Source organism: Calonectris borealis, chromosome 4 (assembly GCF_964195595.1).
Source record: "Calonectris borealis chromosome 4, bCalBor7.hap1.2, whole genome shotgun sequence".
NCBI lineage: Eukaryota > Metazoa > Chordata > Aves > Procellariiformes > Procellariidae > Calonectris > Calonectris borealis.
This window is the reverse complement of record NC_134315.1, coordinates 31,666,582-31,693,840: the sequence shown is the minus strand read 5'-3', so window position 1 is coordinate 31,693,840 and position 27,259 is coordinate 31,666,582. Positions and strand designations below refer to the sequence as shown.

At 35.3% G+C, this 27,259-nt stretch overlaps 1 protein-coding gene across 21 annotated transcripts in view; it reads left to right on the top strand.

The window, feature by feature from the left end:
• The window catches only part of CLOCK (clock circadian regulator), a 66,168-nt gene that overhangs the window by 29,797 nt on the left and 9,112 nt on the right, over window positions 1-27,259 (top strand). For 17 of the 21 annotated variants that reach the window (XM_075149121.1, XM_075149113.1, XM_075149105.1 and 14 more), the window contains 17 exons: window positions 2,207-2,297; window positions 4,012-4,071; window positions 4,473-4,621; window positions 8,958-9,049; window positions 10,529-10,618; window positions 12,095-12,215; window positions 13,390-13,503; window positions 16,106-16,224; window positions 20,028-20,110; window positions 20,334-20,440; window positions 21,086-21,233; window positions 21,454-21,529; window positions 22,458-22,599; window positions 22,970-23,070; window positions 23,959-24,048; window positions 24,940-25,098; window positions 26,640-26,846. In XM_075149121.1, the coding sequence (XP_075005222.1) occupies window positions 2,251-2,297; window positions 4,012-4,071; window positions 4,473-4,621; window positions 8,958-9,049; window positions 10,529-10,618; window positions 12,095-12,215; window positions 13,390-13,503; window positions 16,106-16,224; window positions 20,028-20,110; window positions 20,334-20,440; window positions 21,086-21,233; window positions 21,454-21,529; window positions 22,458-22,599; window positions 22,970-23,070; window positions 23,959-24,048; window positions 24,940-25,098; window positions 26,640-26,846 (1,905 nt within the window). In that variant the 5' untranslated portion in view covers window positions 2,207-2,250. Of the gene's footprint in view, window positions 1-2,206; window positions 2,298-4,011; window positions 4,072-4,472; window positions 4,622-7,024; window positions 7,133-8,957; window positions 9,050-10,528; window positions 10,619-12,094; window positions 12,216-13,389; window positions 13,504-16,105; window positions 16,225-20,027; window positions 20,111-20,333; window positions 20,441-21,085; window positions 21,234-21,453; window positions 21,530-22,457; window positions 22,600-22,969; window positions 23,071-23,958; window positions 24,049-24,939; window positions 25,099-26,639; window positions 26,847-27,259 lie in introns of those variants that run through there. The other 4 variants (XM_075149120.1, XM_075149119.1, XM_075149124.1 and 1 more) reach the window with 3 other exon arrangements.

Below are 27,259 nucleotides of genomic sequence, written 5' to 3'. Positions count from 1 at the left end.
CAGAAGGGTCAGACCTTGAAAAGTGAGAAACAAATGCACTACAGGTGCACTTCCTGTAGTCTTTAAGTTCTTTTAACTGTTTGTCTTGGATACCAAATCTAAGTTGCCAGTTCTGACATAGGATCCGTATACTGTAATAAGTGAATGATTTTGTTAAATTCTAGAAATTGAGTGCTTTGTTAAAGTGAAAATACTGACTTTTAAATTCTGATTCTGCATAATGAAGATGCCAGTTATGTCACAGGTGAAAGTTTTCTGTTAGCTGTACATGTATTTTTCTTTTGCAGATTAAGGGAACAGTATATCATTTGTCCTACAAAATTTCATATTAGCCTTGATCCCTATAATGTTAGGTACCAAATTCCTTTAAAAATTAACACAGGGCTAAAAGTATAATTAGTGTGTACCTATATTAGTGCATACTGTGTAAGCTAAATGAAAACAAGTTTCTAATTGGTGTCTTGATTTTAAACTTAATGGTAGTTTGGTAGTGATGGTAGTTTGCTTTTACTGCTGAGCAACCCGTCTGTTGTTGGATGCTTTTGACAAAAATTCAAACAAACACTTCTTCATAATTTACTTTCCTTGTGCCATTTCTGGCTGGTTTTCAAATAGTTCAACTCCATTACTTTATAAAACTTAGCCAACTAATTTGGGGAATTGAATTTGTCAGTATGGCCAGTGCAATTGTTATTTTGAAGATTTGGAGTGAAGGTATGGTTTGCTTCCAGTGTGTCTTCAAAGCACTAGATTTTGGACAATAAAGGCAAGACGAAATTGGGCCGTATTAATTGAAGAAGTGGGTAAGAAGGCTCATGGGGCATTTGGGCAAAACCGCATGCACACCTTGTGATGCACCTTGAAAGAGATTGTGTTGCAGCAGAGCTCTCCTGTTTACTTTCCTGCTGCACTCAAGTTATGAAACTTTATGGGCAAAAATACTAGTCCTTTGAAGCAAACCTGCATAGTATGTGGCTGTTGTAGACTCTGAGACAGTTTGGTTGAAACATAAGTTTCCTTCCTCAGTTTCCCCATATATTAAAAAACTGGGATAAGATTTTCTTGGAACATTTTGCAGTCTGGCTGGATCACGGAGTTGCTGCCATGTTTCTTATGGTATTAACACTGCAAGTTCCACTGGATTTGGCACTCTCAGAAACAAACAAATCCTTCCTTCTCAGAAACTATGAGTCACTAAAGTGACTAAAACCAGCTCCTTTGAAATAAATGCAATGCCTTTTTATTATTAAGTTTGTAACATAGTAAAAATTCCCAAAGATCTGCAAGTTCAGCTCATGTAAAACTTCTTGCTGCATGCAGTTGTTCCTTAATCACTGACAATGTCACAGTCTTGCTGCGCCATTTGAGCAGCTTCTGACAACTGACTTTTCTATATCAAAGAAAAAGTTTTAATTGTATTGGTTTATGTTTGACTTTCAGCCTTTCTGTAACCCATGTCATTTTGTAATTTTTGGGTACCTAAAATTAGGTACTTCTTGAATTAAATATTTATTTTTATTTTATATTCTTTCTTTCACTATTAATATTTCATTCACATTCTTTGTTCAAAATCATATGTACAGCTGGAAAACAAAAAACTTCCTGCTGAAACTTTGTAATGAATAAGTGACTGCTTTAAGAAATGGCCAGGTTGACTAACTTTCTCACAGTGTGAAGATCACATTCTGATAGAGATCTTATTTTTATCATTTCACATGTCTATTATAACAACGTGCTCGATAAAAAAATATAGTAAGAAATAAATTATAGCTGTAAAATACTATATCCCAAATGCTTTCTGTTTGCACAATTTCTAAATAGAATGTATTACTACTTAGGAATGTATTTTACATCTGTACAACCTTCAAAATTATGAAAGTCTTTTAGGTAAAAGTTAAAATAAAAATGAAAAGCTATATCTGAATTCAGAGTCAGAAAAAGGTTTGTATTGGTTTAGTCCAGACTTGTTTATCGTGGCATTTAATAAAACAATGTTCCCTTGAACTCTCTGTCATGTAAAATGAGATATTAAAATCCAGGTTATGATGGTAATGGAGACTGCATTAGAGGAGGGCAGAGCAGAAGGTTGGAAGAGAGGGGAAGATTAAGAGCAGTTTATAGAGCAAATGGAAACTTCAGTATGCTCTAATGAAGAACATGTTTGTTCCTCCAGAGTCACGTTTTGATATTTTTTCTTCTCTTATAGGCAAACGTACAAATGTCTACCACAAGACTAAAGTGTGATATGTTATGTTTTTTACCATAAGCACCCATAAAATGAGCTCCATTGCAGACAGGTATGTTAATAGATACTGAGAGTTGTGGGGGAATTACTGCTCAATGCTTTCTTTAATAATCTTTTTCTTATGATTAATATCTAAAGAATATTAATTTATGCAAAAAATAAAAGGAGTGAGTTTTTGGCTATTTTTGACAGAGTTATTTTGGTAGTTGTTAGATGCGTTGTTTTGTAGTCATTGGAAATAGTAATTTTTATTGTTTGAATTGAATCTTAAAATGTATTACTTGTTTGCAGCCATGGAACAGCATCTGTGCAAGTTGAGCTGATTTTTAATGTTTATTTGGGTTTTTTTTTAAATACTTCAATATTTGATTAAGGAAAACAAATACATTTAAACGATTAGTGATGCTGCAGATGATAGTAAAGTGACCTGCTAACCTATTTCAAGGGAAAAGTAATAGCTGAGACATGTTTTCTACTTGATTCCTTAAGCTGGACTTTCTTAGTAGCTTAGGTGAACATCTGTCCTTAATATTCTGTGTGTTACCATTTTTCAGACTTCAGGAAATGACACTTGCATCAAATTTACAGAAAGTTAAACCTGATAGAAATAAATAACAATAAAAGCAAAGGGTAAAACTTTTAAAATGCTTGTCTGACTTGTCAATTCTTTTAGTGAACTTGTGTGGCATTTCGCTGAAACTTCAGCCTTTTAAGTATACAAATTCCTTTTAAAAGCTTTATGTTTATGTAGTAGCGTACAAAATAATTACTTCCTAACATCACTGCTTATTGTAATGTACAATTGCTTGATGATTTATCAGTTATAAATCGGAGAGATGAGGTAAGCTTTTTAGAAAGACTGTTACTTGCCTTAAGGGAAGGAAATGTTAGGATAAAAAAATTAAGGGTGGACACACAGAAGTCTGTGTGGACAGCACTAAATAGACTGAAAGTAGACAGAAGTTGTTAGAGAAGTAAAATGTGGAAGTCCATTGTACAGTGGTTTTGGAAAACAGAAGAACTTGACTTTTAAAGCAAAAGGAAATGAAACAAAGGTGTTGTATGGAGTATACTGAGGCGTCTTCAAAGGAAAACACGTTCTTATTCTGATATTTTAATATGTCTTTAGCAGTACGTGGACAGTTGTCAAGCTGAGGAAAAGTTATGTGATACTTGGTGAGGAAGCAAATATAATGAATAATTACTGTTACTGTGTAATGTTGATATTAATTGTATATTTATAGAATTACATACGTGGAATGAGGTATAGCATATTCCTCAGCCCTCTTCCATTAATAATACTTCAGTATTTAAGAAAAATGTACTTTCTTACTATAAATATTTCCAATAATTGGAATAGAAGTTGCCAATAAATAAAAATAAATTATATATGTCCTCTTTCATGTTTTCAAAAGGGTTAGGTAATGCAAATAATCAAGATAGAAAAATAAAATTAAGTAGTGTTCAATTAAGTATTTGCATAGTGTTGTAAGTTCTCGTTAGAAATAGTCTGAAAATCCTTTGAGTTGTGTCAGAAATGTAAGGTGTTTTGCTTTCTCTTTAGTAAATGTCCTACAAGGAGAACTTATAGCAGACTTGTCTTCGGGTTATTGATTATGGTCCTTGTGAGACATCACAGTAAAACAGTGCTTAGGTTTCTTGATGTAATGGAGATGATGAATAATGAGCTCTTTCCTCCCCGCCTTTCATTGTGATTGGACTGCACATGAGACATTCCAACATTTATTTCTTTTTGTTTCTTTCAGAAATGATGGAAGCATTTTTGATGGGCTGGTGGAAGAGGATGACAAAGATAAAGCAAAAAGGTAAGTTTTTAAGTTTTAAAGCTAAAATATGTCTTATACTTGTACACTTGAACTTACCAGGGTGATTACTAAACAATAAAAATGTGATTCTTTTATATATAACCATATTATTCAATAGCATTTCTTTTACTGTTATTCTTCAGATATGTTGTATTTATGAGTGTTCTTCAATGATTTGTAAAAGGGTGCTTTATTCCAAAGGCTTAGCTGCACCCCTCCGTGAGAAGGAGGAAGCAACTCTTCAAAAATGGTGTTTGAGATATGGAGTAGGTGTTTTTGTGACAATTCTCACAGCAGAAATTCTTAAGGGGCTGTTTGCGTCAGGAACCTGGCAGTAGTATGCAGCTTATTATAAGAAAGTTTCATAGTTGTTATAAAACATTTTCTGTTTTGTTTTTCAGAGTGTCTAGAAACAAGTCTGAAAAGAAACGTCGAGATCAGTTTAATGTACTTATCAAAGAGCTGGGCTCCATGCTTCCGGGTAATGCTCGGAAGATGGATAAATCTACTGTACTGCAGAAGAGCATTGACTTTTTACGGAAGCACAAAGGTAATTATCTGTAACAATAAAAAAAATCTGTAAATTCTTAACTTTTTAAAATTATATTCACATAAAACATTAACAGTTTTGCAGCTCCTTTAAGGAAATTGTCAAAAAAAGGTAAAGAGCTCGTGAAGAAAGATATTCTTAAGATCATAATTTAGGTAGCAGAGATACAACTGTGTTTTTGCTAATGTTTTGCAAAAGCCAGTACTGATTTTTTTTGTCCCATAGTTGTCAAAGAAATCCGTTTCATAAAGAGAAGCATTTATTTTTGAAATAACCTTGAAGTTTTTTGTTCTGGACCTAAAGGTCTGGATTTAAAGAATGGAGACCTTTAGAATACAGTTGCTTCATAAGGTGCAAGTTGTCAAAAGTTTTGCTTCACAGGAAAACTGCGGATCCATTTCAGTGGAAGTATTTGCTGGAAGTACTTGCTGGAAGTACTTATTTTGATGTTTAGATAAAACTGGTTTGAACAGTTGGTTTGTCTCTCCAAGTTCCATATAAAGCAAGATAAATCACTGAAAAAGCTAGTCCAAGGGAACTTAATGCTCCCTTTCTTCGTGACAGGTATCTACACAACTGGCCGCTTTAACAAAGATGGTGAGGCGATAGGGCATTGTGGTCTCCAGCAAGTGTTATTGGGTAGGCTGTTTGATGAGAGAGGGTGGCATGCAGTGGGCATACAGACCAGGAGCATGGGCATTTTCTTTTTCCTTTTAGCTGGGAAAAAAACCCAGAAAATCTATAAATACTTTTAGCTGAACTTTCTAATTTTCAAGACGTATCCGCTGATGTATAAGCCAATGAGTGTGTGTTTGTTGTTTTGTAAAGTGTCATGTGAAATGTCGAAACGATGAATGTCTTTGAACATCCTTGCTATGTTTTGTTTCTCTGGTTGTTTGTACCAGCTGATGGTGGGATATACCCAGATATGTGTACTGAAGTTCATTACAGATCATTATTTCTGTCACGAAAAAATTCTTCCACCAAATGTACACTTATTTATGGCTGTTTGATATTTATATATATAAAAAATCCCTGTTCCTGCTCCTACACTTGTTCTTAATATGGCACCTTGTGGTTCTCACTCCCAAAAGGCAGAGTAAAAATTCAAGAAAATGAACTCTTTTGCTAGTTAACCCGTTTCCCTGAGTAATTTCTGAGCATGCATACTAACTAGAAAGCAGTAGGGACAAAAGAAGCAGCTATAAGGTTATAAAATAAAATAAGTAAAGCTATTAAGTAGATGAATAGGTATGTATTTATCAACAGTATGTGTGTCAATTTAAGGTATGTTAAGATATGTTGAATATTTTTCCATGCCCTAGCATGTCTATTCCATTAGTGTTACGGTTCAAGTAGCACCAGATGTGTACTGAATAGTGCCATTAAAAGGGTAAACATAACAATTAAAATGGAAAGGGAGGAATAATTTGTGTGAGAATTCATAGGTTTGGGGTTTTTTTGCCAATTAAGTATTGATTATGCTGTTTTAATTCTTTGAGACACATTTGTCTCATAACAGAAAGAAAAGCGGTATGAAGGCTCCTTTTCTGTAAAAGTCAGTTCTATAGGTTCTAAGGCCTTTGTGAAAATTGGTTCTGTTTCAAAATCACTTTATCTTGTATTGATGCTTCTTACCATAAAATACTGTGTAGAATGAACATGTGTGTCAGCCAGCCAGCAGCACCAGTAATGCTTTTTTCTTCAAAGCGCTTTCTGAGATTTTTTTTTTAATCATTGTTCTTTTTTATTTTTTTAGGATAAAGGGGAAAAAAGCACCTCTGGAGATGGGGTGCCTTTTAGGGCATGGCGCTTTTGTCCTTCACCTGGTGGGACAGAGTGCAGCTTTGTGTGACTGCACATACCATATTAAGGTCTCTAAAACTCTGGCTGCCAGTGCTTACTAGCATTGCTCTGCACTGGTTTACATTAAAATATTTTGGACAAAATGTTGGCAAAGGTCAGAAGCATATTTTGCCTCCTGAAGTGCTTGGATCTGTTACAATAAAGCAGAGTGACCCTAGCAATAAATGAATTGTTCAGCACTGATTAGCTGCTTTATTGTTGAAAATCCTACTGTGTCCAGCCACCAGGTTTTGATTAACTGCGTTGCTTCTGGTTCTTTCTGGACCATTTCCACATTGGCCAGACTTGGTATTCTGGCAGCAGCTCCAGATGAACTATCTGAGCTGGTTATTGGCCAGTGTGAATTCTGTTTCTCATTGGGAAAAAACAGCAGGCTAAACACACTGAAATTATATTACTGAGAGCTTCTCCTTGGCTAATACTGCCTATCATCTTCCTTTGAATTTGTAAACAAGGAATTTTTGAAAATTATGAAATACTGAAGAATTTCGCTGCTTATAATTACAACTAGTAGACTGATATTCATACAACCCACAGATAAATGCTACAGATCTTGGCCCAGCTGGCAATTTCTTTTGAGGATGCTCAGTGCTGATGCAGGGTTGCTTCAGATCCAGGATTTGAAGACTGGAGTTTAATGTGCAGGTTTGGTTATGCTCCTCTGTGTGGTACCTAGCTCAGGAACATGACCTCAGTGCCATTTATCTTTGAAATGAATTTATCTTTGAATGTAACCTTTTGCCAGAATTTTTAGGCATTTCTCTGAAGTTACCAAATGAAACAAGTTCTTTCCATGTTACTTCGGCTCTGTTTTCCAATATCATACTTGTTGTTCTAATTACGGGGAATGTAAAAGAACACCTCTACTTGTGGTAAGATAATTCAGAATGGTTCGTTAAAGGCCTGAACTTAAGCTTTTATTTAGTATAGATCCTTTCTACTGCACAAGCCAGACTGACCATTTTTTTTCCTTTTTAATTCTGAAATAGGATGGTTATATGGACCAGAATGAGCCAATGAATCAGACTTTCCAGTTCTAAAGTGGAGATTATCTGTGTCCTGTCGACTGAATGCACTAATTTCCTTGAATTTTGCCTCTATTTTGGTGGCAGAAGTTTTCATTCTCGTGTCCTTTGACTTTCCCCTCAGTGTTCAATATATTTGTTCTGACTAAAAAGTTAGATTTAGGGTTATACTTAGGTTGTCCTTATTCTCCAGCCCACTTTTACTGCTTTGTGATACCATTTCAAAATAGATAGCAGAAGCCTGATCAATTTATGTCTTTTGTGAGATCCGATCATTGGAAGTTCTGGTCTGTCTTATTTGTTGATATTTTTTTCCCCTCTCCTTGCAGCACTCCACTTCTTGCCAGTTTCTTGAATGACATTGCTGTTGTTTACTGTTCCTTTAGTTAAGTCTAAAGCATTTTCGTAAAGTTTTCCCCCTTCAGTCTGGAAACCAAAATTCTGAACTGTTCCAGCCCTTTGCATATTTAACTCAATTCCAGGTTTTCTGTGCTCTCTGAGCCATCTGAACTAGCAAACTAGCTTACGGCTTTTGTACAGACTTGTCCTTTAGAAATCAGAAGCCTTAAAGAAATGGTTTGGTTCTTTCAGTTCATCTAAAAACTTGATTCACGATTACTTGTTCAAGGTTGTTCTTAGAACCAGTACTTCTGTAATGCCCTTGTTACTCATCAAAACTGAAGTACTACGCGGTCTTGTTTCTTGTTATTTCAGTTATCAGTTGATAAGGAAGCATCAGCTTTCAGAAGCTGGGGTCTGGTTTTGCTTAGCAGCCATTGTTTCTCTCACCTATGTATGGGAAGTTAATCTATATATTTCTCTACAGGAGTCCTACAGGAATCTCTGTTCAAAATTCATCTCCGTGTACGAATTGGACAGTAATTCTGCAGTGGAGTCTGTCATACAGCTCTTAATAGTCTGTTGAAAAACTGATCTTTTTTTAATGTAACCTTATTTCTTTACAGAAAAGAGTGGAAAGAAGAGAAAGGACAGTGACAATTTTTAGTGCAAAGGTTAGAATGACCAGGATTGGCCAAGATACTTGAGTATTAGGCATTTTAATGACCTAAACTGAGCAGGAATTTTGGCTTTCTAAATCTTTGAAAACAACACTCTCAATAAAACATTTTATTATAGTCTCAGAGGAAAGAATATTTTTCCATTGTCAAAATCCATTACTTACTGTCATTAACTTCAGCATTACGTTGAAGTCTGGCAGGACTGTAGCACAAACTGGTAGAAGGAAAGAGAAGACAAATCTAATTATGACATAGGGGAGAAGACATGTATTTTCATTTTAAGGAACAACATCTATATGTAATGAATGAACAACAGGGGAGACTGGAGAACTTTCTGCTGTTGCCTACTGTGTATATGTAGCTCAGTGGGAACATAATGGCTTTTGGAAGTGTGAATCCTTATATTGTATATATGTTTGATTGTAGAAATTACTGCACAATCAGATGCCAGTGAGATTCGACAGGACTGGAAACCAACATTCCTTAGTAATGAAGAGTTCACACAGTTAATGTTAGAGGTATTTTATTTCTCTTTTTCTGGGAGTAGAATATTTCTTCACAGGGAGCCATTCCATAATGAAATTCCTCAGTTTGATAACGTAACTTTGTATTTTTGTATTTTAATTGTAGCTATACGTTTTCACGAAGATAAACAGTCAAAATTCGTATGTATGCAGCATAGTGCAAAACAGTTTTTCTTTTAACTGCCTTTCCATTACATAAAACATTATAACAGAGCAAGTCCACAAATGAACATATTTACTGTCAAAGTAAAGTGGATATTTTAAATTATCAACATAAGGAAGGTACTAGTTAAATAAAGAATTGTTATGCATAAATTAAAATCTTAATTATAAAAAAAGGCTCAACACATCCATGTAACTTGTGAGCAATAAAGTGTTTAATTTTTTTGCTTGTTACGCTTTCCAAAAATGGTGTGTGAGCATTACTTTGCTAAAGAAGATTACATGAATAGGTGGATTATTACTAGAAATAAACTTTCAGTATAAGCAATCATTTCCCTGGAAATGAGGGTAAGTCATTTGTATCTTGTTAGTGAAACAATTTCTAATAATAGGTAAATGAAAAATATTAAAGTAAATGAACAAGCACTTTTTATTTTCATTCCATAGTTAAACCTTTTCTTTGAGGCACAGATTTAAAAAGTAAAAAGTTCTGATTTTCTGTACTTAAAAAATTTTCAAAAAATCCTCTGTGGTGAATTTGCGTATTTTTTCCAACAAGTTAGTGAAGTAGTTGCTTCTGTTTCTCAAGTTTTTTTGTAGCTGTTTTTGGTGTTTCTCAAGTCCTGTTACAAAATATGTCCACAACTAGTGACTCTAAAGCTAGAACAATACGATATAAGAAATTTTTTCAAATATGTGAGCTTTGAAATTTGCTATTTAGAAATACAGTTCTGTCATGCTTTTATGTTTGGTAGTGTTCAACTACAAGATAGTTGTGTTATGTTCGGTGGCAATAAGTTTAAGTAGAAGATAAGGCAGTCAGAACTGTATCTCACAGTTTTCAAGTATCAGTAAAATCTTGCTACAAGCTTCTTTTATTGAGATTGGGGATATTGAGATTTTAAATACTGAAATTCATTGATTTCACCATCTCTTTTACTTGTTCTTCCCTCGTTTTTCCACCTCTTTTTACTTTTGTCTCTAGCTAATTTTTCTGAGTTTTCTGATGTTTAAAATGATGATGGAATTAAAAATAACGGGCGGGCAGAGTGGGAGGTGGGGGAAACAGTGGCTAGCTGTATATGGACTTGCTTCTGAAACCACAGATTATTTAAGAACAGAACAGTATGGGAATTGTAATGCTCGTAGTGTAAAAGCAAGACTAAGAAGTTTTAGTAGTGAAAGGCATTCTCATTTTTATAATAAACTAAACTAAAATTGGTCTAAATTATTTTCCATGTTGAATATAGCTTAACATTTTTAATATGCTCTGTTTCTTTTTATTTAACTGCCCATTATGTTTAATTTCAGGCTCTTGATGGTTTTTTTTTAGCAATTATGACAGATGGAAATATAATATATGTGTCTGAAAGTATAACTCCCTTACTTGAACATTTGCCAGTAAGTACAAATTGCTTTCAGTAACATGTCGAGTTTGTCTATGGATGGGGTTCTGCTATGAGTACTAATTAATCGTTAGCCTTTTTGGCATTATAGAACAGATCTATGCTTTGTTCTAATGCTTCTGCTTTTTCTTCAGCACAACTCCTTCTGACTGGTCTGTCTCCTATATTAAATGTTTCCTTTGGAAATAGAGAATGCAGTTGGCACTCTGTTAGGCAGGATTATGAAGTGCCAGGCTAGCATCAGTTTCTCTTTAACATAACTGAAATAACACAGTTAACTGCAGGAGACCCTTTAGAGTTCATGCCTGTCACAGCCTCTATGTGAGTCAGAAGAGTATTGCTAAAGAGCTATATCCTTGGAATTTTTTTAAACTGCTTTTTTACTCCTTTCTTTTCAAAGAACTCTTATAAGAAATATATTGCTGCTGGTTCTGCTTTTTAAGCTAGGTATATACTTCAGGTTTTATCACATTCACTCATCTTTAATCCTGGTGGCATTGCTCACTGGTAAATTTAAAATTCTGCTTTTTAAAGTTACCTTTGAATAACGTTATTCTGAAATGAGGCAAATTAGTACTCAAAAATGCAAACAACTGATGAGTGAAACAGTGAGTTCTTTTCTAGAAGAGAAGGACAAGTTATTGTTAAAGGTTAGTTGTCTTACTGTGATAAGAGTATTTTGTAAAACTTGGAGTGGCATATTTAAAAAATAATTCTGCAAAACACAAATTCACCTAAGGTATGCATGATATCGGCCTGAGAATTTTGAAAAATGTACAGGTACTTGTGATTTAAAAAAAAAAAGTAGAATTTACCAAGTTCTCAGAGGCACATTTGTTCTTTGCTTTTAGGTGTGATTTATATATTCTAAACATACATTCTATGATCCTTTTCTGAATACTTAATCAAATGCATTTGTGCATATAATCAGTTGTTCAGTTTTATAGCATTCATCTTTATTGTTCCCAATTTTGTGTACATTGTTGCGGAACTGATTATAAAATGTATTTATAAAATCAATTGCAATTGGAAATAATTATCGGTAACATAATAACCTATATGATGTAGGGAGGGGCTGTCTTTTGTTCCAAGATATCATTTCAATGTATTGGATGCCACCGACGGGTTACAGTGCCCTACAACAACACCCTATAATTTCTAATTAAAATGCTCCTTTACTTGGAATTGTTGCATCCCAGGGAGGTTAATGCAAGTTCCATTGTACTTTAATGTGTTATGTATGTCTGCGATGTTCATGGTGTTTTTCATTAAATGGTTTGCAGTGTCAAAATTAAGACAGATCAAAGCGAGATTTTTTTCTTGCAAAATATTCATGTGTATTCCAGCAGGTGGCTTTGTTGAGTCAGTAATGTTCTTCTGAACTGCGGAATTGTTTTGCATTAAAATAGTAGGCTTTGTGACATTATACGTCTTGCATTAATTTAATGCTTATTAAATCTTTTTTTTTCAGTCTGATCTTGTGGATCAGAGTGTATTTAATTTTATCCCAGAGGGGGAACATTCAGAAATTTATAAAATATTGTCTTCTCATCTGCTGGAAGGTGATTCATTGACACCAGAATACTTAAAATGTAAGTAGTTATTGCGGGTTAACCCCGGAAGGCAGCTCAGCCCCACGCAGCCGCTCGCTCACTCCCCCCAGTGGGATGGGGAAAGAATCAAAGGGTAAAAGTGAGAAAACTTGGGGGTTGAGATAAAGACAGTTTAATAGGTAAAGCAAAAGCCACGTGCATAAGCAAAGTGAAATATGGAATTAATTCGCTACTTCCTGTCGTCAGGCAGGTGCTCAGCCATTTCCAGGAAAGCAGGGCTCCATCATATGTAATGGTTACTTGGGAAGACAAATGCTATAAGCACAAATGTCTCCCCCTTCCTCCTTCTTTCTCCAGCTTTTATTGCTGAGCACAATGTCATATGGTATGGGATATCCCTTAGGTCAACTAAGGGATAGTTGTGTCCCCTCGCAGCTTCTTGTGCACCCCCAGCCTACTTGCTGGCGGGGCAGTGTGAGAAACAGAAAAGGCCTTTGCACTGTGTAAGCCCTGCTCAGCAATAGCTAACACATCCCTGTGTTATCAGTGCTGATGTAGTCACAAATCTAAAACACAGCACTGTATGAGCTGCTATGAAGAAAATTAACTCTATCCCAGACGAAACCAGTATGATAGTTGTGTTAAAAATAATCTGCTTTGTATCGCATCTGATCAGTTCTTTTCTTCCAGTGTTATTTAAGCAGAAACATTCGGGTGAGCCCTGAAGAACAGAAGCACTTTTTTGTGTTTGTTTCCCCCCCCCCACCCCGAAGAGTAAAATTTTCAGTGTTGCATTGCATTTCACTCTATGACTTTCCCATGTATTAGAAATGTTTGTCTTGTTTATATAGCTTCTATTTAGACGGTTGTAGCAGTTGGCAAGAATAAAAACATAGCAGCCTAATGGGTTTTGGAAGTGCTTGCTTTAGTAAACTTAAATTTAGGGCAGCTGCTTCTTTAAAATAGCTCTAGTTTTCAGGGGTTTTCTATGTCATTAGCATTCAGGCCTTTCATGCACCAATTCTAAAGGAGTTCTCCTTTTCTTTAGGTTAGTTAATATCACACTAGTTAAAAGCAGAGGCTGTGGCCATTTGTAATCACAACACTTACAGTATCTCAATAAGTATGCAGCTTAATTATTCCTGCGTTACATTTCATGTTGCCTGTGCGCTTCATCAAACGTAGCCTATTAATTTGTTTATTCTTTTCTCAGCAAAAAATCAACTAGAATTCTGTTGCCATATGCTGCGAGGAACAATAGATCCAAAAGAGCAACCTACATATGAATATGTAAAATTTATAGGAAATTTCAAGTGTTTGAATAACGGTAAGTCATTTCAGTGATGTTAGAGTGGAATACTTAGGCAGCTTGACAGCTAAACAGGCTTGGGACCACTGTGCAAAACTTAACGATGGACTAAAGTCAGTCTTTCAGAAGAAAAGCTTGAAGGAGAGTTATATCACTTCTATATTGTTTCAATGAAAAAGAAGAAAAACTGCTATCGGGTATTACAGGTCTGTGCGTTTGAATGCAAAATGTAGTAATTATGCTTAATGCTTTCCATTAAAGAAAACTGGTATCTTGTAAAACATTTTTTAAAAGAATGTAAGAGAAATTTAAGCAAATGCTTCAAAATAAAGAGCCTGAATTTAGTTAAGCATAATCCATACTTAAGCAGGTGACTAAGTAACTTGAAGATCAGTAGTACTGAGTACCTGCAGTTCTCATTATGCAGTGAGCTGGGAAGTAAAATGTAGGTTTCCCCCCCCCATTTCAATTCTGTGCTTTCATTGACAGGAGTTACCACTCAGAGGAGTGGATGGGCCGGTACAGTTTTCCGCACTGAGTTCCTTCTCCCTTCCATGGCAGTTATTTTTATTAGTTACGTACTAATATTATTCCTCTGTACTACGTCTCTTATCTGTTTGGCCAGCCTCTGCTGACTGTTTACTTGAGCGGCATGTTTATTTGGTCAGCCAGACAAATGGATTGTACAGCGTGGTCATTAGTAGATCTTCATAAAGATCAGCCCCAAAGATATTATCAAAACCAGTATCTTTAAAAAAACCTATGTTTTTTTATGTGATACCAGTATTTTTCTCACAAAATGGGGAGAGGTTGAGTCTTAGTGCCAAATGCGGGTATGTAATATAGGAAGGACAAGAAACAGGCCTGAAAAGGCTAAATATGGTGCTAGTCTTGGAAAGAGGAGCAGTTGGGAAACTGCAGACCTATCGGTTGCAATTCAACATTGGGAAATATTCCAGAACAAATAATTAAACTATATGTGAGCTTCAGGAAGCTAGCAAGGAATTGAATAGCAACCATTGTGGATTTTTCAGGTAGAAATAGCATCAAATCAATTCAGTTTCCTCTACCAAAGAGTAACACACTGTGTGGATAAGAGGACAAAGCACAAATAAATGATTAACTTTTTTAACATGCTTTTGATGGCTATCATATTCTATTCTCACAAACATGTGAGGGAAGCACATGTTAATTGAAATTGCTGGAGAATAGCTGCAGGAACTGGTTGGAAAGGTTACCAATGTTCACCGTCGAAGTTTTCATGGACGATTTCTGGATTTGATCAGTATTTTCATTAATGTTATAAATAATGGCACATAGTTTGCAGTCATGAAATGATGCAAGAACACTAAAAACAAGATAAGAATTCAGCCCCAAATTTAGAAAATAAATTATTTTGAGGAAAAAAAACCCAGACAAATTGACTAAGAACAAATGCAAGTTACTACATTTAGGAATCACAAACTATATGAACATGGGGAAAGGTTACAGTCAGCTAGATAGCAGTCCTTTAGAAAAAGGAGTTAGTGTGGAATGTAAACTGAACATGACCAAATCACCATGACCAATCACCAAATTGTAAAAATGCAAAAGCCTTTCTAAAATACAGTCTAAACCACATGAAATAATCCCACTGCACTTCTTAGCACCCATATGTTCTCGTCCAGTTTTTGCTTCTATTTGTTGGGAGTAAGTAAAGCAGTTGGAGAGAGTTCAGATTAGAGCAATGAAAGCAATCAGAAATTTAAAAATCTAACTTACAAGGCAAAATAAACTCTAAAGAACAAAGGAGAAGGGGTAAGGTAAAGAGGAAGGAAATTACCTGTTTTCTTTCCGATGGGAAGAGCAAGGAGCTGTAAGCTCAAATTGCATAGAGAAACTTCACTAGAAGTTCTAATCTAGAGTTGAACTAAAACCAGTTAGGCTTGGAAGAGCCTGACAGCATTTTGGAGACACCATCATTAGAGCTTAGTAAAGATAAATGAAATTGATATCTGCTGGAAATGAAAGATAAGGTTAATCTGTTTTGAGGTCTAGTCCATCCTTTGCCCCCTTATGATTCCATCCACCTCTGTGATTCAGTAAGTGGAATTTGTTTGTTCTCAGCTTGGTGTCCTGATTCTTCCACATACATAATTGTTGTGCCTTCGACTGTTTTGTTTCTCAGTTTTGTCTTCAGCTTGTGTCGTTTGAATGTGATGGAAGCCTAGAAAAGAAATACTTACCTCAGAGTTCAAAAGAAAAAGTTAGCAAAAGCTGGTACAAAAGAGAAACTTTAAAGATATTTTTGAAGAAGATGTATTCCAGTCATTTTTAGTAGTTACCAAGAAGGATTAGAATTGTTAGTAGTTTCTTAAAACTGCTTTGTCATAGATAATATCATGTTAACTGTAATTTTAGTTCTTTGAGAAAGTTACTTGATGGTATGTTCCCATTACTACCGTACAACTATTCCTGTGCATATATGTGTATATATTATATGTAGCATTTTTCTTCATGCATGTTAAGTTATAAGTAAACCATATTAGATAAATATTGGGCCATTTGTCTTCTGATATTGCTGCCATTTTCCTACACACTTATATTGTAATCTGTATTGACCTCATCTATCTTCCCTCAGTTCCCAACTCAGCGCACAATGGTTTTGAAGGAACTATTCAGCGGTCACACCGGCCTTTATATGAAGACAAAGTTTGCTTTGTAGCCACAGTTAGATTAGCTACACCTCAATTTATCAAGGTATGTACAAATGAAATCATTTTTGTATCATTTTTGAATGTACTCTGAACAGGAAAACTTCAGAGAGAGTGCACACAACTTTTCAAATACTATTAATGAAAACCATAAGGCATTTTATTATATGAAACTGAAAGCGTCTGTGTTTCTTACTTCACATACAAATAGGTTACGCAAGTGTCAAATGAAGTTGCTATGGTGACTGCCATTTCTAAATACTCATATAAAATAGTGATATGCAAGAAAAGATTTAGAAGTCCATAGGAATTCACCCAGTTTAACTTAAACACAATGAAAGATAACACAGATTCCACTTTCACTGGAAAAATGAATAATTTTAGTTGACACTTGGATGTGAATTTTATGCTGCTGATGATCTTGCTGTAGTTTGACAGAGAAGCAAATCTTTTAGGGCTTAATGAAAGCTTGAATTATTTGTCAGCAACTGAGAGTCAGGTTTGAGGTAATAGAGATCTTCCGTTTTGTTTCAGTATTGTTTGTTATTCAGTAACTCAGTTGTTTCAAGAGAACATTTTGCTTAACTGCTCATGCACAGTGAAGATATATTTACAAGTTTAGAATTGGATATGTGTTTGAAATTTATAGACTTTACTAAGTATAATCCTGTTCCTCACCTAAATGAATCAAAATAAATATTCAGGATACAGTATAGGATAGTCTGTGATTGTGATACAAGTTATGTTTTCTACACATATATTAATCAAGGTACAGGATAGTCTACTATGGAACATTTGTTCTTACAATTCAGTTGTAAAGAAATGCCATGAAATGTATATGGCACATGGTTAAGCTGCTGTCTGTCATGCAGAACTCTCTCAACATTTAAAAATTCTGCATGTAGGTTGAATGCACTAGTGTCTTAAGCTGAAGATTGTTGGTGGTATCCTCTGAAGACATGGTCTACATACTTTGCACTTTGAAAGTGTAGTAGGGAGACTGTGGAGAAATCATTTAAACTTCTTCAGTTCTGTCAGGCTGAGTCGGAGTTGGATCTCTCCAGACTGCATGCCAGAAAGAGTTTGTTGTTTATTTTTCCTGAAGCCATGGAAATCTTTCATCTAACACTTTTCTTCCCATGCGGGTCTAAGTAATGTTCTTCCTGTTATGCCTACAGTTGGTAGAGATGTTAAATGTGTGATTCTTGCTTCATGAAATACTTGGGGAAAAAAGACCACCCCGGCAGTATCTGCAAATATTTTTATCTTTTAAAGTCTGACAGTTTAGAATGTGCTATAGTAGAACTTTTGTGTTTCCTACTTCTGGAACAGGACATTTGGAAGCTGAGGAACATCCATTTATGATCTTTCAGGTGTCTCAGTCTCTGGAGGGCGAAAGCCTTACAGGCCAAACTTTCATTTCTCTTTACCTGAACTTCCCAGCCCCTAGTGCCTAAGGAAGCTTTCATGTTACAGAGGTTTTAAGATCCTCTCAAGGGTTTCAACTAGTGCTGTTCATCTGAGAAATATTCTTGTGAAGACGACTTTTAATCTGACAATACTTGTTTATACTCTTTTGATACTTCTGTTATTATTGAGGCTAGCATTGACTAGACTCTAGCAAGTAAGTGTTATGTCAGGAACTTTACCATCCTAGTAACTTTACTAACAGATGCGTGATGCAGCCAGTAATGAGATGTGTATTTTAGTACTGGATTGCCTTATTTAAGGTAGAACCTCCCTGCTCATCTGCCACTTTTTCTCTTTATTTCAGATGATACATGGTTCTTTTTTTTTTTTTACCTAGAAAGTAATTTCTCAAGGATATACAGTGCTTTTGCAGAAAGCCATAGTATTCATGAGAACAATCTCTGAAAGTTCACATTTCTATTTCCTGCATATGACTCCACCACTTTTGTAACAAAATGTGCCACAAATTTTGCTTCCCAGTGAAGAGATTTGGCTCTACACATTCTTTAAAACATTTTTTTCTTGCATTTTGGCTGGTAAATGATTGAATCCTATCAAGAAAGCAGGGTTAATCCTGCCAAAAGGATTCTACCAGAATACTTTTTGTTACAAATGAAAGGCCTTTCTTTTTTAGATGCCTTGTTGACAACTTGAACAAGATAGCTTCTGCCCAGGGGTATTTTACAATGGAATATCTGTAAATCATTAATATAAATGCATTGAGTAATCAGATACTCACCTGCTGCCAGCTCTCTCTAACAATGGTGTTTTTACTGTGATTTTACTGCCTGCACTTAAGTTATTTTTACTTTTGTTTTGACTTGTGCCAAAATAATTAGATTAAAAGAAACAACAAATCAAAAGTATATCTCAAGGATATACACTTGTTCTGTCATTTCTTTTACTTTTCTATGAGTGGTGCTTTATTAAATGCTGTAATCATAGGAAAGTAGATGAGCTTTGGGTTTTAGGGGTAGTTCCAGTTTTGAAGGTTAAGTTTTGCTGACTGGAAGTCACACCAAGAGTCATAAATTTGTGCCCAGAGTGATTTTGTTCATTACCCCCATCATACAACTCATTTCTGGTTATTGTCTTTAGATTTTACACCAATGAAGGTGAGGAAAAAACATTGCCTAGATATGTTAACTTTTTTCTTTCATAGAAAGAAAATTTAGAAATACCTATTTAAAGAACTGCAAAATATCCACTTAAACTCTTTGTATTATAACCTAAAAGAATGAAAAGGAAGGTGGTCCCTTTGTAGGAACAACAGTTAGTCTTCTACTGTATTTTTCCGCAGGACTATTTTAGTTATAGATGTTTGCAGAGCAGCAGTGTGCTCGTCTGTCCACATCTGTCATGAATATTATGTCAGTGCAGCAGTGGCTTCCATATTGTAGTCTTTAGGAAACTGTTGTGGTATCTGATCATCAATAGATTCTACCGTGTTCCTGGCAATGGGAATACCGTTGCAAGCCCCTACAAGTGTGACAAACGTGTACAGGTGTCCAAAAAAGAAAGATTTACGGATCTCTAATTTTATTGTAATTCTTTGAGGGGTGTATTTGTATGTATGCCTGTATTCCATCATCCATCTTTCTTCTTGTAAGGCAGTACTAGAGGGTTTGCAAAAGAACCGACTGGCTTGGGGTATTTAGCTCCGTTACTCTCTCAGCATGAGGCACAGTACTTGGTGGGGCATCTTTACCTCTCTGGAAGGGGACAATAGAAATTGACTTACATGCACTGATTGCACATACGTCTGAGCGGAATACATTTAAAATGATGAACAGAATACCTTGAGGTTTTGTTGTAATAGTGGAAATACAATGATTCTCATACTGTTCATGAGTTCTAAACATGAGAATAGTGTGTTATTTGTAGTACATGTCTGTGCCCTCAAGGCAAAGTGATTTAGAGTACTCTCTATTCACTAAAAGGAAGAATCCTGCTCCTAAAGTCAAAATAATGTGACCATCTTGCTAATATTGGCTTTTACCCGTTATAAGCATATACTGTAATCAGAGTGTCTGGTGGGAGTGTTTCATCTCTTCTTTTACTTGTTACAAGTTAAAAGCATAACTGTAGGAACTATTGATTTCTGTTTGTAGTACTGTGTTTGTAGATACTGAGCTTGAGTTTAATCTCACGCTGGGGTTGTTCCATTTAAATCTACTGAGTGTCAGCCTGGCACAGCTGAGATTAAATTCTACCTCAGTACTACACATCTAAACAAGCAAAAACAATGAAGCTGTCTAAAAATAACATTATAACTATTGTGGAGTTATCTACTAATTTTAGGTAAGTCTGAATTTCGAAAGAGCTTATGAATTAGAATAGAGCAGTTTTGAGAGAGATTTTTATTTTTTTACTTTTTAGGAAATGTGCACTGTTGAAGAACCCAATGAAGAGTTCACATCTAGACATAGCTTAGAATGGAAGTTCCTATTCTTGGATCACAGGTGCAATTCCTTCTATGTATAGCAGCAATAGTAGCTGAATCACAGTGGTGGCTATAATATTTAGAGTTCACTAATCAGCGTTAATTACTCATAGCTTGTGTTGGGTTTAATTTTTAATTTTTTTCAGAGCACATACTGTAAACAAGAAAAGTTATAGAATGAAATAATTTTTGGTTCTTTTTTTGTGTGAAAATAAAATGACATTCATTTTTGTATTAATTAGGGCACCTCCGATAATAGGTTATCTTCCATTTGAAGTTTTGGGAACATCTGGCTATGATTATTATCATGTGGATGATCTAGATAATCTGGCAAAATGTCATGAGCATTGTGAGTACAACTAAGTTGCTATAATGAATAGATTTGCTTTACTGACGTCGGTTTAAAGTTTGTTGAATTGTACAAATGTTGTAGTGAAATTTTGTGATATACTTGAGTGAAGTGTCTTTACTCCCATTCATTTGACATTATTGCACTGCCGATCTTCATCTTTTTTCTTTTGATACAGAACTACAAAACAGATTTAACTTTATCTTACAATTTAGAGTTTTCATTGTGGTAAATTGGAGCGCACAGCGCTATGACTAATACTTCTCCAGTTCTTCCAACAGCATTTAAAAGGCTTTATGATGTTTAATAAATGCAAAAATTGTTTAAACATGTAATAGAATAAGCTTTCTGTTTAGCTATGGTTTTCTTTATAAAGCTGCATTTAAATTTCTTGCACATAAATTTTTCACAATATGTAAAAAAAACCCAGAAAAATGGAAGTTTGAATTCTGCAGTTCTCTGAAAAATGCAGTGTAAATTTTTTTTGAAAGAAAGCTACAGTTTTAAACCTGTTCTTAATCATTGCCGTAATAGTGGATTTGGACATGGTTTTGGGCCATATGAAGCTAGGAAATGATGTTTATTATGTAACTGCAATATTTACAGACTGGAAAGACAGTAAACTTTTATTCTTCACTTTTGTAGTAATGCAATATGGGAAAGGGAAGTCATGTTACTACAGATTCCTTACAAAGGGACAACAATGGATTTGGCTGCAAACACATTACTACATCACGTATCACCAGTGGAATTCTAGGCCGGAGTTTATTGTCTGTACGCACACTGTTGTAAGGTAAGTTATCTTTTAAAAATCTATATTAGAGAAATTCTAATGGCATGGGAGCTGTATTGCTGGTATTTTTGGAGGTAGAGAAATCATAGCAGTTTAAAGAATCATTGGAAAACTTCCTGGGATACTTTGTAAGCAAGGTACCTCTGAGGCGTTTGTTTTTTGAGGTATGTTTTTTAAATCATCCACGAATATGGTATTCATATTTGGTTTGTTCTTCTAGTTATGCAGAAGTTAGAGCAGAAAGACGACGAGAACTTGGTATTGAGGAGTCTCTTCCAGAGATAACAGCAGATAAAGTGAGTGTCTTATATAATTTTATTTTACCTCTTCTTTCTTTAATACTAAAAATAATATGTAATCAAATACACAGCAGCAAGAAGTGTTTTGTCCTGTTACAAGTGATGATGAAGTAATTATTTTGATCTCTAAATAATATGACTATTTAAAATTATCAAAGTCGTCTAAGAAGGGTGTTTGTTTAACTGTATGCTTCCCTGAACACTTACCCTTCTCTTTTCAGGAGTTCATGTGCCTGTAGTTGTAACATGGCAACATCCGTAAGCCCTTATTAAGATCTGATTCCTGCAGAGTTCGATTCATAAATAAATGTTCTTCCTTACTGGAAGCACCCATAATCTGAAAAACCAAGCTCAACACATAAAGTAATTCGTAAGAGGAAAGCAGGAGCTGTTCCATTGTGTGACTCTGTCCCACTTCTTAGAAGTATACAAAATTCATTTTGAATTAATGTCCTTGGAAGCTCAGTGCGTATTAGATAAGCCAGGTTGTGCAGATGCTCTGTTGTGCTTTCCCCTGGCAGTTCAGAAATGTTTTCCATTGGCAGTTCAGCAAGTTTCATTTGACAGTGCTCCTTCTAGTGGAATTAACTCATTCTTCCTCAAAAGAACAAGCAGTTCACTCATTACACAGGTGTTCAGAGTGAATTGAGTTGCTAGAGAAGGTCAACTCAGCAGTCAGTTTGTGGCCTATGTCTGCATGCATTTGGTTTCTAGGCTTATATGGCTTTGGTTTGGTTTCTTTTCCAAGGATAAAAGCCGCAAATGGAAACTGAGCTTACAGATATCAACCAGGCCACTACTTCTGCACAGTCACCTGTGTAAGGGGGTTGATTAGACACAGCATGGTCTTAGATATTTGCTAACAGAAATGTAGATTGTGTGCTGAATCAGATAAAATAATTGTTGTTTGTGTGTGTCTCTTCAGAGTCAGGACTCTGGATCTGACAATCACATAAACACAGTGAGTCTCAAAGAAGCACTGGAAAGGTTTGATACCAGCCCCACACCTTCTGCTTCCTCCAGAAGTTCAAGAAAATCTTCACATACTGCAGTATCAGATCATTCATGTAAGCACCAACTGTTGAAAATATAATTGCCTTTCTAGTGAAGGCTTTTTCTACTTTACTTACTTTAATTAAATGTATAACTAGCAGTTAATCATCATTTTGATGAAAATGTCCTTTTTGATGGTTCAGAAATCTGCTGACCACTCAGATTTTCAGAGGTTGTATAGTGACTTCTACTTCTAAAAGTACAATAGCAGCCTATTTCAGTCCATCAGATTGCACTATTTTTGGATCGTCCAGGTCAAAAAAAGAGTCCAAGCTTTAAGCTTTTTTTATTCATTAAAAGTTTCCTGTGGTTTGATTATTGCATTGCAGAATTGACGTTACTATTAACATGTCTCTTTTTGTTGTAACTCTTGTACATTGTCAGCCACGCCAACTAAAATGACAGTGGACACTAGCACTCCTCCAAGGCAAAGCTTATCTGGTCATGAAAAGACTGCACAAAGAAGATCGTCTCTGAGTAGTCAGGTAACTCTTCAGAGAAAAATTTTGTACTTGATCGTTGTAATTCACCTTTAAAAGGTATTATTAAATCCATATAACCTTTGTTTTATTATGTCTTCTGAAAACACATAATTTAAACTGTAACAGTTTCACTTGGAATACGTGACTATCAGCATTGTATCATCAATATGCAACTTGGGTATACTACATTTTAAGGGAATACAATAATTAAGCATATAAGTATTTTTTGGCATTAGAGTTTGCAAGATTGTGTATGAATCTCTGCTTTCACTTACACATAACTTCCTTCTATGATTCTGCATTTTTAATATGTATATGTATATAAGAAATTATATACATGTATATATAAAATTGCCAATGTAATGCTGTGTATCCCTATAGAGGATTCATATAGATTTATGACTCTAAGAAAATTAGTGAATGCTTTCATATAGTTCCTGAAATCATGGTAACATGAAAAAATGTCATGCTTCATGTACTTGGTGCTCATGTTCCAGTTGAACTAATACATTCACTTCACAAATAGAATGCTTATTAAAATATGCATTTTTAAAAAATTACTAGTTTAAGAATAAACCAAAGGTGTCAATTTCCAAACTTGTTAAAAAAGTTTTTTCCTTACTACAAATACGACTTTCCTGGTTTATACCTACTGCTTTTATATACTTTTAGCAGTGGAAAAGTTATATATATAAAAAATGTATATAATCAATTGCTCTTGTGTTCTTAATTCTCTAATATTTAAGGTTAGATACTTCAGGAAACGTTTACTTGTTTTTATCATACGTTCATATGATGCTATTTTAGAATTGACACTTTATGTAAAGAAATATTTCATGTCAAGTATGAAGTTCATTCTCTTCAGTTATGGAACAATTTTTTAAATCCTAGTCTTTAAGCTCCCAGTCTCTTGGACAACCAGTAGCACAGCCAACGATGTCTCAGCCTGCAACTTTACAGCTCCAGTCTGGCATGTCCCAGGTATGGATGAAGTTGGTTTATTGTTTATTATTCTTTAAACAGTCTTATTCGGAATATAAGGTTAATTTCTCTTTCAGAAATTGAGTTCTTGGGTGCCAAAGTCGCCTTTAACATTATTCTCTTGAACTGAGCAAATTCCCCAATTTGACACTTTTCCTTTATTTTTTTCTTCCTGTTATTTGTATGGATATAGTTTTCAGCCTTGGCCATTAGAAACACAGATTACACAAGACAAAATATTTTAGGATATGAATTTGAAAATCCATCTACTATGCTGTTAACTTTCTACACATATGCTTGTTACACAAGGCAACTTAGTCTATGAAACAGTTTTGTGAAATAAGAACAGTGGTATCAGGTCCAACTGAAGATCTATGTCCTGTAGATAGGATGTAAGTATGAAAAGGTTGTATTGACTTGTAGCCTGTAGCAAATATTCTAGGGAAGAAAAGAAGTGGCAAACAAGTTTCTCTGGGGGCTCAGCCTTCAACAATTTGTGACTGAGGGTATTCCCAAGTTATTTGCGTATGTTTTAACTCTGGGTGAATTTTTTTGGTACACTGGTACGATTCTAATTTTTAACCTGAGAGAGCTTTAAGATCCAGGGTACCATGTAAATTACTAAGGCTTTTTATAGAGTCTTGGTGATTTGGACACCAGTCAATTTTTTTTGCTATGGATTTTTTGGATTTAGTTCACCAATTCTGATGCATCAATTAAATGTGAGTTCTGTGACATTTTCATACTAATGAATTTGTCCTCGTACTATGGTTATTAGCAGTTTAAAAAGCAGTGCTTGATTTCTTTGCTACTGTGGAGGAGTGTATTTACCACTTGTAAATAAAATGTCATGATTTTTGCTCAGCTTTTAATTTATTCATTGCACTACAGCCTGTGCTTCAGTTTTCAGCTCAATTAGGAGCTATGCAGCATCTAAAGGACCAGCTAGAGCAAAGAACACGCATGATAGAGGCAAATATTCATCGGCAGCAGGAAGAGTTGCGTAAGATTCAAGAGCAGCTTCAGATTGTCCACGGTCAAGGACTCCAGGTGAGTTAGAGTAACTCTTACAGGTTTGATCTGTAGAGAATTTAGGCATCTAAAATGAGACTTGGGCACTTAGTTCCACAAGGTGATCCTCCCTACCCTCTGTCAGCTGCTATCTGGACCTAATGTGCCCAAAATCTGTAGCATCTGAAGCTACTGTTCCTGAGGTACCTGCCATTTTGCTTCTGAATGTATCTGGAAGTGCCCCAGTGTATCTTTTCAATGTTGAGCAGCTCAAGCCTAGCTTATGCCTAAACCTACATGTAAAAGGATGGTTTCTTACTTCTTGCATAGTTTTCCATAGAATATTCATCCAAAATGTGCAAGATAAGCATTTATTTCCCCTTTTTGCTCAAGGGTGTCAAATTCATACCTTTTGTTTCTTAGACTGTCCTAACTATCAGGCTGTAGTCCTCCTACACACCCTCCTGGTGAAGTCGTTCTACTTTGCATGGTGTACGGAAGTAGTTACTAAATCGGAAAGACAAGAAGTCTAGAGGATGCATTACTCAGTCTAGCAGCTGACTACCTGATTTCTGTATTTTAACCAGTATATTTTTTTCTAATTTTGTCATTCTCTTTTCAGCAGCAGCTGTCTTTGGAAGAAAAGAATGATCCTATTGGGTTTTTCTAGTTAAAAAAAACCCAAATGAACAAACAAAAAAACCCAAGCCAAAACAAAAAACTAAAATACACCTTAAGGAAAGAATATAAATATTTTCAGTGTGAACTGTGAATAAGGAGTTGAAAAATTTACTTTCTGGAAGTATTGAGTATGTTGCTTAAATTCTGTTGAAGAGTAGGAGTTTCTGGCATGTGCCATTTTCAGTGTTTTATCGTGTCTAGTGTAAGCCTGCCAACAGCAGACTGCCTTATAGATGCCTCAAAAGGAGAGATTCACGGCTCTCTTCCCATGCACTGTGGAGGGACCTATTCGGGACTGTGGAAACTAGGGAAAAATATCCAAGTGCTGCACATTCTACCTTATTGCCCTGTCTCGTTGCAGTCTTGGGCCTAACTTTTTGTAAAGACTCAAATATTTTTATGCTGAATTCAGTTTATTGCAGTGATGTTGGAAAATTCAGTATAATCATGATTTCTTGATTGCCAAGGAAGATTACATTCTTGGTGCTATGCCTGGATCTATTGATTCTGAGATTTTCTTCATTTGAATTAGTTTCACTGCTGGAGGTCCTACAAATAGAAATGTGATCTCAAGTACATTTTGTCTTTAGACAGTTGTAGACTACATTACAAGTTAGTTTCTAAATAGTACTTTTTTCTTTAAGAACAAATATTAAACAATGTTTAGGGCTCTAGAAATCAGGATTCTGATTCTTATTTTACTAGTTACAGTAGAGTCTCTGAATACTGACCCTATATGGGAGTTGGGCCTCTTGCTATTGGTGGTTGCAATGCTGTTTCAATACCTCTAATAACTCAGATGAAACTTTCTCTTATATTGATACGTTTAGTTTCTCTAAAACATCTTGAACAATTAACAGATTTTTCTTAAAAGCTAACATGTGGATTTTTTTCTTAAGATGTTCTTGCAGCAATCAACTTCTGGACTCAACTTTGGTTCTGTGCAGCTTGCTTCTGGAAATTCTTCAAATGTTCAGCAGCTTACACCAATGAACATGCAAGGTCAAGTTGTTCAGGCTAATCAGACTCAAAGTGGGATGAACACAGGCCATATAAGTACCCCACACATGATACAGCAACAACCTTTGCAGAGTACTGCAACACAGGTAAAATCCTCATTACTGATTTTGCCGGATAGAATATATACTCAAAATCAGAGCTGAAACACAACAATAGCTTCCCTGACATCCCTCTCCCAAATTTTTTTTGAACAATGTCCTTTGAATCATGTTCATTTCTTCATGTTCTGAGTTTTACAATTGAAATGCATTTCTCTTCTTGGTACTGCAATTTCAGATCTTGTTTTTATTTTAAGACTTAGGCATGTAAATAAGTAATAACAAGTAGTTTTTTGGAAAGACCAGTATCAAGAAAACTCTTAGCTTGCCTTTTTTTGAAAGGCTATGAATTGTCTGTTGACAGAACACATAACAAGATTTGTACTAGGTGAGCTTGAAATCCATTGTCCAGACAGTGGTCTACAGCAAATACCTAGAAAAGCATAGGAATGGGACAAGCA